General features: G+C 28.5%; 2 protein-coding genes across 2 annotated transcripts; one reads left to right on the top strand and one right to left on the bottom strand.

The window, feature by feature from the left end:
• Positions 1-1,129: 1,129 nt before the first annotated feature.
• On the top strand, positions 1,130-4,236 carry LOC145939868 (uncharacterized). Its single transcript, XM_083044499.1, has 6 exons — positions 1,130-1,331; positions 1,437-1,628; positions 2,457-2,540; positions 2,915-3,159; positions 3,293-3,452; positions 4,103-4,236. The coding sequence occupies exons 1-6, from the start codon at positions 1,130-1,132 to the stop codon at positions 4,234-4,236; spliced, it is 1,017 nt and encodes a 338-aa protein (XP_082900625.1).
• Positions 4,237-8,862: 4,626 nt separating this feature from the next.
• On the bottom strand, positions 8,863-11,053 carry LOC145939867 (angiotensin-converting enzyme-like protein Ace3). The gene is made up of 4 exons (XM_083044498.1): positions 10,751-11,053; positions 9,352-9,512; positions 9,136-9,258; positions 8,863-9,037 (listed from the first exon to the last, which is right to left on the bottom strand). The coding sequence occupies exons 2-4, from the start codon at positions 9,474-9,476 to the stop codon at positions 8,863-8,865; spliced, it is 423 nt and encodes a 140-aa protein (XP_082900624.1). The 5' UTR covers positions 9,477-9,512; positions 10,751-11,053.
• Positions 11,054-14,289: the final 3,236 nt, after the last annotated feature.

The raw sequence follows: 14,289 nt of genomic DNA, 5'->3' as shown, positions 1-14,289 counted from the left end.
TTTTCCACTCTTTTTCCCTTTGCCATATTTCCAGTTTCAAGTTCCCTATCTCCTCACTGATCTTATTCGTTATTCTTTCCTCCATTCCTCTAATTAAGTAGCCTAAATCTTCTTTCCCCTCCTCCTGTAATTTCTCCGTTTTTTTGAATCTCCTCAATTCCCCCTCATCTCTATCCATTCCTTCCTCTCCTAACACATCCCTTTTCCGTTTGAAGAAATCCTCCATACACCCCGTGCTCCCCGTACTCCCTCTCCTTTCCTTCCCTAACTCCTCTATCCTCCTTGGCCTCCCCACCTTTTTCTTTCCCGCCTCCACCGCCTCTCCCCCGTCTCCTACCTTCGCTAACTCCACTACTTCCATTGCCACCTATACTTACTTCTCGTCACCCTTCTTTTCTCCGCGTCCTACTCTCTCTTACCCCGGGCTATCTTCTCTACTCTTTATCTGTGCTCTACCGTTCCGTCCCACCCACTCGACTCTTCCTTCTCCACTGCCTATACTCTATGCCTTCTCACCTTCTGCACCACCCGTCTACACTCGCTACTCTCTCTGCATCTTCCACGCCTCGTGTCTTTCCCTCACCTAACCTCCTTTACTTTCTTCCTTCTATCCTGCCCCAATTCTCACTATTCACCGCCCTCCCTTTTTCTCTTTCACTCCACTTCTTCTCTCTTATCACCCATACACACCTCTCTTCACTCCTCTCCTTCCAACCGCCTTTTTTCCGTATAACTCTAACCACAGACTCTCACACCTGTCACACACTCTCACTCCGGAACCGGAAGCCTAGAATTTTTTAAATAATGTTGATTATATTTTGCAATTAAAATTAATAAAAATATAGATTAATCATTCTTTTTTTAAATCTTAAATTTATTGACTTAGTATTTAAGAAAATGATGAATAATGTTTCAAAGAATATTATTATAATATAAAAGTATTCTGAGAATATATCTAAAAATTAAATATGAATTCTATATATATCTTAAAAGTAAATAAATTAAATAAATTTTATAAGACAAAAAATCGAGTCCCCTTATGTTCGTTAGCGGTTTGATTCCGAATACTAATAATATTTTAAATTATTTTTTTGAACTTGCATACACAAATGATTAATAATTTGTAGGAATGGCGAAGACATGGACAATCGTAATCTTCATAGAAGAAGATACTGTGGAGGTAGTACCATCTAATTGGATATTAGATAACAAGTGTTACTGGCCGTCACTTATTACATCTGAGAAGTTGACGACCGCAATAAAAAATCATAATTCACCAGACGTTTCATGGCCCTTATATCCCATCAGGATCGTACGAAATGGAACTTTCGGTAAATATACTACTTATATAATATATTACTTTGCGTTTTGATGTATCCAATTGACGAAAAATCTATTTATTGCATTGTCGTAATGTTATACTTATTTTGTTCTAGCCAATTATTCCGTAGCACAAGATAAATGCCGCAAGGCGGAATATTCCTCAGACATAAATTCTGACAGGTCACTTAGAAGTAAAAGAAAAGTGACGAAAAAAAATTTCGGTTCTTTATTTGAAGAGAACAATTCGTCATCAGATGATAATAACAATTTGCCGACTAAATTGCTGACTCCACGTTTAACGAATGGTTCGTATGCATTTATTTATTTGTGTGTGCTACATTATAAAAATTTTGTAACCATCTTATAAATCAAGAGACAGTAGTATCTGGCGCTATGCTTTTTTACTTTTTAAAATCTTTTTATATTAAACTAATTTTTTAAAATTAAGTCTATTTTTTAAAGTGTTTTTTAAAATTAGGTAATTATTTAATATTTTTATTACATTTTTAAAAAAGCAAGTTATAGATAAATGCTTGTATTATCATATTATATATGCGAATTATCTTGCATATGTATCAATTATTTGAGAGCATGTACTAATACCGATAGGGTTCATTATTATTAATCTAATTTAATAAATTATTAGTATAAAATAACTCGTATAATACAATAACACATTCATTTATCTATAACTTAGTTTGTTGGACAATTGTTTTGAAAAAATATGAAATTACCTGAGAAATAAAAGTGAGCTATATTATTTATTTAAAGTTTAAATAATAATATACTATGAAAAAGAATGTTATATACAATCCCCCTAAAAATTTATCTTTAAAAAAAAATAAGTTGTTAGGAATAAAATAGAATAGAGTAGCGAACAATTTATAAATTCAAAAAACACATTCAATCGTTTAGTCCTTAATCGTCTTTCTTCAGACACCAATACTTTTATAAAAACAAAATTTAAAAAAAAGAGTGATGAAGCTACTAATGACTTTGATATATTACAAAATGAGAAATTTCGAAGGAACTTATCACCTAAAAGTAAATTGTTTTTCGTAATATAGAATTATTAATCACAACTTTTTACAAAATATAAAAGCTTATAACGTATTTTTTGGAAAATTTTGTAGATAATAACGAATCTTTGAATGGCAACGATCAACCATTCATGACAGAATGTAAATGTTGCCCAGTACATTTGAAACACAATTGTGGTATGTATATGTTACTGGCAATCGTCGAATTTGTCCATTGCCCAAATTTTTTAACCAACACGATGTGGGTAAGCTTAAATGTCCACAACGCATTCTGAATATTTATTTTAGCCACTGGGTGTTGAAAAATACTCACAACGCATTGTGACCGAAATAAATACCCAGAACGCGTTGTGGACATTTAAACTTACATCGCGTCGTGGTTAAAAAATTCAGGCAATGGGCAAATTCGGCGATTGCGAGTAACATATTTAATGTACAGTTCTTTTCGATAAACTTATTATCAATCTTATTATATAAAATTATGAATTTATTATCGTAATTACATGTTCGATAATTGATTAGATATATAGGTATATATACACTTTTTTCAGAAAATTATTTTAAAGAAATCATTCGACAACAAAATATGCTGAAAGCAAGTATGTGGCAGTATAATGATACTTTGCACGAATTAACCACATCTATAAATCGTCTGTTTACAAATGATAAGGTGACTCAGCAAGGAGTGCAAGAAGCAACTTTATTCTTTACCATTTTTAACTTTCCATTACAAAACGAAGAAGATCTAATACGTGTCGAAGAACATTTGAATGATGAGAAAAATTTTAACGCTGCGGTAATTTTTTAATTTTTAAAATGTCTGTTATTCGCGAATATATGTTACATTTTTACATTGCAGTGTTATAATATGTACTTTATTAATTAATGAAATTTTAGTTAATATATTATTTTTGTTTTGAATTTTACAGATGGATGAACTTTCAAAAATTGGTGGAAGTTCTGTATATAATTTTACACAACGAACTTTGCAAATGTTAATTACAAATGACCTTGCAGCAACCTACAGTTGGTTGGGAAGGCGGTCCAAGAAAACATTTAACAAATTAAAATTGGCGCATTTAATAATTGGTAAATAATTTTTTAGATTATCTTTTGCTTAACGTGCTTTTATTAAAATCATTCTCTCTTCGTAGATTATCAAATCACTTGTAATTGACTTATTTTAATCGGTCTTTGGTTTTTAATATAATAAATGGTCCCTCTTAGAGAGTTAATATTATAAATATATATATATATATATATATATATATATATTAAATGAATTATACTTTGTATATATATATTTTTAATTATATTTTTAAAAATGTGCATTTTTCAATCTTTATATTTAACTTAAAAATATCAGGCATTTTATTAGTAACTTGTTTAATAATTTTTATTTAATCTATTTAATAATTAAATTTAAATTAATTACAATTAATTATAAAAAAAATTATGTTGAGGGATGAAAACGTTGGTATAATTATATATAACATAAAGAATCGCGAGGAATATATGTATAATATAAAATAAAATATAGAATAAAATATAATATATAATATAAAATAAAAAATATAACAAAAAGTATAAAATAATAAATAAATAATAAATAAATATATAAATAATATAATAAATAAATATAAAAACATTAATGTCTTTAACATTGTGTATTTTATTTAAATGAATATACAATCTATTTACAATTTCTAAATATTTTTTATCTTGTTTTTTTGTTATAGATTCTGTCAAAAAAAGCATCCCGAATTTAACTAATAAAGAATGCGAAGAAGCAATCCAAAAATGGCTAAGAAGAGCTAAAGAACGTAGCAATAACAAAAAACATACAGAGAATAACATTATTGATAATGAGTAATATAATAATCCTTTAATTGTACTGTTACTGTGGGAGAAATGGAGCGTGAGATGGAAACTAATCAGAATTCGCTAACGGAATTTATATGAACAAAAAACGTAGAACGATAAATAATAATTTAATTTTTTTTTAATTTTAGTTTATATTTTTAAAATTTTAGTTTTTATTTCTATAGTTTATACAGATGAGTTTATATGGATTATTAGAATATAGATTATAGATTTAGATGGTTATATATGTATATTTGGACAGTTACATAGATATTATATAATTATATAGTTACATTATATGTTTTTGACGAATCATCATAACGATAGGATCGTTTTCTCTTTTTCTCTCTTTCAAATGTTTTGACAAAATTGAATTTATGTTATGTTTATTTAAATATGTTGTAACTATATTATGGAAAAGTTGACGTTATCGTTAATTTGGCTGCACCTCTACCAATGAATATTACACTTGATAAGGACCACATCCACATGGTCGAAACGTTGTGTGTTTTTTAAATAAATATAATTTTGGCTAGTTGGGTCGACTTTACTTCGTTCCTATTTTAAAATTTTACTAGCGACTTTTTAAGTATCTAATTATTATTTTTATAATTATATAGATTATAATATAGTTTAGTTTATATATTATTAGTGTATACATATTAGTTATATAGAGAGAGATTATATATGTATATATAGTTATTATATTATTATATAATTTAGTTTACATATCGATTTATCGTAGTAATAAAATAAGTATTGCAGTATTATAATAAAAGTGCAGTATAATAATACTGCAGTGATAATGAGTATGTATACTGTGATAATGAGTATGTACTGTGATAATATATATAGAGCGTTATATATGTACTTTTCATAAATATAAGTACTTTTTATAAATAAAAATAAAAATATTTTAATTTTCCACAAAATTATTATTATTACCTGATAAATTATGAATAATTATATATGTATAATAAGGAGCCAAAATATGTCCAATGAAGGTTTGAATTTTGTCCATAAAAGGTCCAAAATTCGTCCATAAAAGGTCCAAAACTCGTCTATTAAATTCCATAATTTATCCATTTAAGATCCATAATTCGTCCACAAATGTCTAATAATGGACGTCTTATGGATGTCCACTTCAGTTGCAAACAGACGTACAATGGATGTCCCTTGTACGTCCGCTGCACCAAATATGGATGTCCGATGGATGTACACAATGTCCAGCATGGACGTCCGTTGTACGTACATAGGACGTACCTGTGTTTATTGGGATGATGGTTGTCCATCTCATTTTGCAGCTGCAGCTCCAGAAATATTAGACAGAAATTATCCTGGTTGATGAATAGGACGCAGAGGACCTGTTAATTGGCCTGCCCGTTCTCCGGATCTCATTTCTCTAGACTTTTTCTTATGGGGATTCATAAAAGATAAGGTTTATCAAGAAGTACCGACTACACCTGAGAATATGCGTTAACGGATTATCAATGCCTATGTGAGTATCGATGAAGACACTTTAATAAAAGTTCAGCATTCTTTTGAAAAACGTTTTCAAAAATGTATCGAAGTTAATGGCCATCATTTCGAACATTTACTGCAATAAAATTGTTTGAATTTTGAATAATCGAATATCTGTTTTGTCTTATTTTTAAAATACCTCATCACCTATCAATTTTAGGTCATAAGTAAACTAGTACTTTTAGACTCAAAATTGAACGCTCTTTTCATTCCTGGAAGAAAAATACACCTTCCCATTTAAAAAAACCAAATTGACCTCGAAATGACCTTCAAAATCGCATTCCAAGAATAATCTTAGGTCACGGTATTATACCCCCTTGGAACCCTACAACTTTTGTCTGAAATATTTTTTGATATCTCGCTTCGTTTCCGAAAAATATGCCCACGTCACTATAAATGCCCCACCCTGTATATATATTTGAAAAAACTATTTTTATCTTGAAAAACCATGCCAAAAATGCCTATTTTCCATTTTCTATTTTAAATGCATTTCTCTAAAAAGCATTTTGCATTTAGCATTTTGCATTTTGCATTTTTAATTGGAAAACTTCCAACTATTTTGCATTTTCTATTTTAAATAGATTTGGACACCCATTTTGCACATCTCTGGTAACAAGCAATACGATTATTCCAAATAATCAGTTATAATGTCATTCTGATTAATGAATCATCTCGGGCAATCTGGAGAAAGTCTTAAAACTATCGATTATTTTTATAACGTATTTTATCATCCTTAAAAACTCATCTTTTTTCAAAAAAAAAAAAAAAGATAAAAAGAGGGCGCCAAGTCATTGCGCAATGTGAGAAAGTGTTATACAAAAAACAGTGTGTTTATATATATATATATATTACTGTAAAAAAACTGCTCTAAAATATAATGTCATTTTAACTTTATTCTAATTTTATTCTGTCAATTCACAAAATCTTATGTTGTAAAATTAATATTTCTAAAAAAAATATCAAAAAATTGAGCCAAACAAATAAAAATCTATACTAAACAAATGGAAATTTGCACATTGCTTCCTCATCATTTTATTTTGCTAATTAAGATGGTTTTTTAATTATGGCTTCCTCATAGAGGAAGCTTAACTTGCACATGATCCTCGTCAAATTAAATAGCAAACATCCTTTAATGATATTCTATTTACGTAAAAAAGTTTATGTAAAAATATTTGTCTGACATCTCAAAATTCACAGAAGATAAAATAACCACATAAATTTTTTAAATAAATTTTATAAAAACTTTATAAAAAATGAACCCATTCCCCGATTCTTGTTAAATTTAATACCAAATATTCTATTGGTACTTTATTCATGTAAAAAAAATTAGTTCGATATCTCAAAATTAGCAAAAAATAAAAATGCACATTTGTTAAAAATTTACAATTTTATAAAAAATGAATTCTTTCACCGATCATCGCCAAATTCGATACCAAACATCCTTAAATGATAGTCTATTTATGTAAAAAAATTTATCCAGATATCTTTAAATTTACGAAAGTTAGAGCAACCACAAACATATTTCAAAAAATTCAAAATTTTATAAAAAATGAACCCTTTTACCGATTCTCGGCAAATTCAATACCAACCATCCTTTAATGATAGTCTATTTATATAAAAAAATTTATCCCGATATCTTAAAATTTACAAAAGTTAAAGCAACCACAGACATTTCTCACAAAATTCAAAATTTTATAAAAAATGAACCCTTTTACCGATTCTCGTCAAATTCAATACCAACCATTCTTTAATGATAGTCTATATAAAAAAATTTATCCCAATATCTTAAAATTTACAGAAGTTAGAGCAACCACCCAATAAGCACAAGTACGTCCTATGTATGTACGACGAACGTACATGCTGGACATTGTGTACTTCCATCGGATGTCCATATCGAACACAGTGGATGTCTATAGGACGTCCACTGTATGTCCGTTTGCAACTCCAGTGTACATCCATAAGATGTCTTTTACTGGACGTTAATGGACCAACTATGGATCTGAAATGAACGAATTATGGATCTAATGAACAAATTTTGGATCTTAAATGAACGAATTATGGACCAAATGGATGAATTTTGGATCTTTTATGGACGAAATTTGAATCTTTATTGGACATACTTCGGACAATTATTACGCGTGTATAATTCATAAATAATTAATAACAATTATATAGAAAATTGAAAGAATATTTATTTTTGATTTATATTGCTGTATATACACTGGCAAACACTGGTCCGTTTTCTGCGATAAAAGAGGGAAAATATTAATTTGTTCCCCCCTTTTACCTCAGTAAACGATCAGTATATCCACCAGTAAACAAATATAATTACACTTTATGTTTTACAATCGCATTAATTCATATATGTTTTGTATATCAAAACATTTTTTATCACAATAGTACTTATATATATATATATATACTATCACATTGTTTTACATATATTATCACAAAAAAATCTATAAACTAAAAATTATAAACTCAAAGTGTTATAAACTAAATGCATATAAACTATAAACTAAAATATATAAATAATATATATACATATATATAGTTATATAAAGATAGCATCAATAAATTAAATAATATTAAAAACTTCCAATTTTTTATAGGAGCATTTCTTGAATCATTTACGATCGATTAACATCCAGTAAACCAAATTTCAAAACGTTAAGTTAATAATAAAGCATATGGGTTCTCTCATATATAGATGAATATTTTATAAACACAAAACTTTTATACATAAATATATAGATGAATATTTTATAAACACAAAACTTTTATACATATATGTTAGTATATAATTTAAATTAAAATAATACTTTTTTCATAACAAATATGATATAAGAAATTTTGTACATATAAATAAAAGTATATATAATTTTGAAACGGATACAATATAATCACTAATAACTAAAAGCTTTGCAAAATACAAGCAGTAAAGGGAATAAACTCCATAATTTAATTTTGTCTGCACTGTTTTGATACCATTCGGCAAACAATGCTGAAACAAAATGAAAAATTCCTATTTTTACAAAATACACTTTGCACTCTTATTGAATAGTACATCAATAAGTTATTAGATGGAATATTAATTATGATCGAACCTCTGTCGTCACGATTCGTAATCTAGCCGATCAGGTTGCATCTTATTTTGTCGTTTTAACCACGCATTTAAAGGCTCAAAATATTTGAGCACGGCACCAGTGTCTATTCTATTCACTCTGCCTCTTGTCATTTGCCTGATAACATCTTGCCAAGGTCTAGAAACTCTCATCGACAGAACATCTCTGTATAAATACGGAAACAATTTTAGTAATAATAGAGTATTTATTTCCAATAAAATCGCTTTTTTATTGAAGTGATTTCGTAAACTTTTTGTACGTACGATAATAATCGACCTGCTTCCCGTGATCTATAAATATCGCAAGTGTGCAATTCGCCTGTATGACCAGAAATCTCACACAATGATTGGAACAATTGAAATTGTAAGACAATGCTTACAAAATATCTAAAAAGTAAAATATAAAAATGATAGATTCCTCCTTATAAATGCTACACTGCAGTAACACACAATAAACATATTTATATATTATGCACCTACTTGACATAAAGATTGTCCGCTGGAATATGATATTTTGCTGCCGGATCAAAATTCCTTTCGGATCTAGGCATAGGTGGAACAATACCTTGATATTGCAATCTTAATTCCCACCAATGTGCTGTCATATCTTTCACACCATCGCTAAAGATGTGCCATCTCCACTTGAAAAAATTAAATGCATGCAATCTATGATTAATAAATTATTTTGTTATATATAAGAAAAAATAATTACTCAAAAATCATATCATGAAAACCTTCCGTAAACATATAAAAAGTAACTGCTGTGTATATATATATATATATATATATACATATATATATATAATATTCTCACACATTTCGTTTAATCTAACAGAATATAATTACGCGTGCGAAGCGATTGTTATGCATTACTATGCAGATTTTGTGTATCATGTAATAGCTGCGCAATGATACATAACATCATTAAAGATTACAGAATAAACCCCTAAGTGTACAGTATTTATTTATTTATTTGCTTATCGTAATTATAATGTCTTTTAAAAATGTAATAAATATGTTATGGAGTATATTAGTTATGTTTTGATATTGAATCTGTTAAAAAATCATCGTTGGCTGAGATATATTCATAAAAGCTAAACACTACTACATCTTTGAAATTAATTTATATTTTTAGACATTTTTATTGACATTTTTTGTTAATAGTAATAATTATAATAAGCTAACAAAATTAATAATATCTTATACTAATTAATAATATCTTATATAATAGGTATACATAATGCATAGTTCATGATCAGATTTCTACATATCGTATCAAAATCATATATTCCCAGTAAAATCACAATCTAACAGCAACATAACATTAATGTTATAATTTCCTACTCAATAATGTAACTGCAAAATGTAATGTTTATAAGTTACATTTGTTGAATAAGAAATTATAACATTAATATATGTTATGTTGCTGTTAGATATTGTGATTTTGCTGGGACTATATATGATTTTGATACGATATGTAGAAATCTGATCATGAAATATTATATATACCTAAGGATATTATTAACTTTGTTAGCTTATCATAATTATTACTATTAATAAAACATGTTAATAAAAATGTCTAAAAATTAAATTAATTTCAAAGATGTGGTAGTGTTTAGCTTTTGTGAATATATCTCAGCCAACGATGATTTTTTAACAGAATCAATATCGAAGCAGAATTACATATCCTTCATCATAAATATATTTTTAATAGAAATTATAATCATGATAAGCAAATCCGAATAAATTCTTGCTTGATAACAAAAAATATGTATTGTAATAATACTAAATTTTTAGGTTATAAAATTGTCCAAATAGTTTACTACAAAATAAATGCGTGTAAAACATGTACATATACACAAATTATACATATACTTACAGATTTAATTCTCGTATCTGCGTAGTCGTATCGATCTCTATGTAGTCGTTAAAACGGCTGATTGATTTTTTCACTGAATCTCACGATTGGAATCCAAACGTTCACTTTCAGGAAATGGCGGTAATCGAGCATCGATCAACGTGTCGCGCGGGGCGCGGGTCGCGCGCTGTGACGATTGACGATCGCGATGATTATTTTGGTTCTGCCATTTATAATATTCTTTTCTTTTTTATATGCAAATTAGCGAACTAAATATATGAATCGTGTATTTATTACACACAATTGTTAATATAAACTTTTGACCACAAATGCAAACTGTGAATTTTATGCCCATGTAATACACCCATCATTATATATATATTATATATACAGATGATGAATTACGATATAGAATTTGAAAATTTCCATCCTTTTTGGAACAAAAAATGGATAATCCAAAACAGGTCCGTGTACGAACATCCATTGGACGTATATGTATATCCATAAATTAGTTATATAAAATGGATGTCAAATGGATGTCCCCTGGACGTCCATTTATTATTAATCAATGTATGTCCTCATATGGACGTACATTGGACAACTATTATATGTCCATGGATATATGATCGTAAAATGGACGTAAAATGAACGTCCATAAGACGTACTGTGCTTATTGGGCACAGACATTTCTTAAAAAATTCAAAATTTTATAAAAAGTGAAACGTATAAATTTTTATAAAAATGACAGTAAATAAAAGTGTTGTTCTACTTTACTTGTATGCCAAATGAGAGCACTGTAAGTCAAACCCTATAAAAACTTACCTTTAAAAAAAGGTAAAAAAAAGGCGCCTACCCAAGTAGCAGAGCTGATTTTATAAACGTTTTTTAAACGTTTATGAAACGTATCTAACGTTTTATAAACGTTTATGAAACGTATCTAATGTTTTATAAACGTTTAAAAAATGTTTATAAAATTAGTTGTTACTTAGGTAGTATGGGCACGCCAGTAGTGAAAAATTACCCATTGTAAACCCATGTGTAAAATCGTATGAAAAATTACTCATTGCAAACCCATGTAGAATTGTAGTATAAAAAATTACCTATTGCAAACTTATGTAGAATCATATGAAAAATTATCCATTGTAAACCCATGTAGAATCGTAATACAAAAGTAATGATATAAAAAAAAATTGCGCGCCAAGTAAAAGTAGAAACTTTTGTACCAGTGGAAAATTTAAGTTGCAAACCCATGTAGAATAGTATAAAAATTAAAAAATTATTAAAATTAATACAAATAAAAAAAAATAAAAAAATTTTAATTAAAAAAACTAGGCACTGCTAAATTAAACAATATGCTAAAGTTAATTTTGAAATTTAGCAGTGCCTAGTTTTTTTAATTAAAAATTTTATTTTTTTTTATTTGTATTAATTTTAATAACTTTTTAATTTTTATACTATTCTACATGGGTTTGCAACTTAAATTTTTCACTGGTTCATTATACGACTCTATAGGTTTGCAACTTAAATTTTCCACTGGTACAAAAGTTTCTACTTTTACTTGGCGCGCAATTTTTTTTTATATCATTACTTTTGTATTACGATTCTACATGGGTTTGCAATGGATAATTTTTCATATGATTCTACATAAGTTTGCAATAGGTAATTTTTTATACTACAATTCTACATGGGTTTGCAATGAGTAATTTTTCATACGATTTTACACATGGGTTTACAATGGGTAATTTTTCACTACTGGCGTGCCCATACTAGGCGCCTTTTTTTACCTTTTTTTAAAGGTAAGTTTTTATAGGGATATCATTCATTTTTGTATATGATTTAGATTTACTAGGGTTGCTCAAATAATGCCATTTTTTCAGAAACTATTTATTAAACAGGTTTAAAATGTTTTTAAACATACATAGATATTTCTTCTTTTTAAATATATATTATTTTTTAATATAATCTCAATCAACTTCTATAACCTTATACCAGCATGATACAAGTATATGTATGCCTTTACTGTATCAACTCTTGTTTTTTCTACGTAACCATGTCATCATAGCTTCAATCATCCCCTCATCATCTTCCCAATCTTGTTTCGCAGAGATCTTTAAATTATATGTTTAACACAGTTTAGCGATAGCTTCCAATATTTAACTTTTTGAACCACTTAATTAAATGCACTTCGCGAAATACGATTTGGAAGATGAAGAGGGCGTGATTCAAATGTGAAAACATGGTTACGTGGAAAGGACAAAAGTTGGTACAGTAAAGGCAAGTAAATACATATAATGTATCGTACTGGCATAAAAAAATAGAAGTTGATTGAGATTACCATGTATATTGTGTATAAATTGTTGAATAAATATTCTGAAAAAATAATGTAGGGCATTACTTTTTGAGCAACTCTAGTACTATTTCAAAAAATTACAATGTTCTCATTTTGTACCTGTAATGTAAAACATACTTAAATCATTAGAGTACGTACATATATACAAAATATACTGTTTCTTTATTTTATATTAACAATTATATACTTATGAAAGAAATAGTAGGATGACAGCGTAACAAGAAAGTAATTATTATAAAAGAAATTTAGTACATCTCACATATAAGTAGTATTGCATATCACATGTATGTAGTATATTGCATATCACATGTATCGTTACCATTTTACTATTTCTTTCATAATAATAACTACTTTCATGCTACGCTACCATTTTATTATTTCTTTCATAAGTATATAATTATTGATGTAAAATAAGGAAGCAAATAAAAGCTAATAATAATAAATAATGTAAAGATAATAATGTTATGAATGCTATGAGCTATAAAAATGTATATAAATTCTTTATTATAGCTCATATCATTTATAGCATTATTATCTTTACATTATTTATTATTATTAGCTTTTATTCGCTTCCTTATTTTACATCAATAATTATGTACTTATAAAAGAAATAGTAGGATGGTAGCGTACCATGAAAGTAGTTATTATTATGAAAGAAATAGTAAAATAAAATGGTAACGATACATGTGATATGCAATATACTACATACATGTGATATGCAATACTACTTATATGTGATATATTATACTATATTTTTTTCATAATAATATAATAATGTAAGGCCAGGCCTTGGTCAGCGAATGTAGATGGCGCCCGGGTAGGGGGCGCGACGCCGTTGTAAGGCGGCCATGTGGCGCGAGGGCACAGTCAGTCGTTGCCGAGACAAGAGGCAATAAACATCTACCGAGCTAACCTCGAGTTTTTATTCCTACCCTACACGTTTTCCACGCCTTCCCTCCCATCCTGGAACTGGGATTTCTATATCGGTTAACCTATTCCCGAAAGATCATCCCTTACAGCTCAGAAGTGGGATATTACGTGATTGTTACGTCGGATATTCGACGCGCAACAAGTGTACGGTTTTTTTTTCCGAGATTGCGTCAGCCATTTGTCGAATGCAAGTACGTTCTGGTTTTCCGCGTCATCGTGTCTGCGATCGTTCTTTCGGCATTATAGCCGACAGTGGCTTGCTTCTCGCTTTGGTAGCCGG

Source organism: Prenolepis imparis, unplaced genomic scaffold, assembly GCF_030444845.1.
Source record: "Prenolepis imparis isolate NDT839.2.m4 unplaced genomic scaffold, iyPreImpa1.0 SCAF_8, whole genome shotgun sequence".
Lineage (NCBI taxonomy): Eukaryota > Metazoa > Arthropoda > Insecta > Hymenoptera > Formicidae > Prenolepis > Prenolepis imparis.
This window is presented reverse-complemented; position numbering and strand designations above follow the sequence as displayed.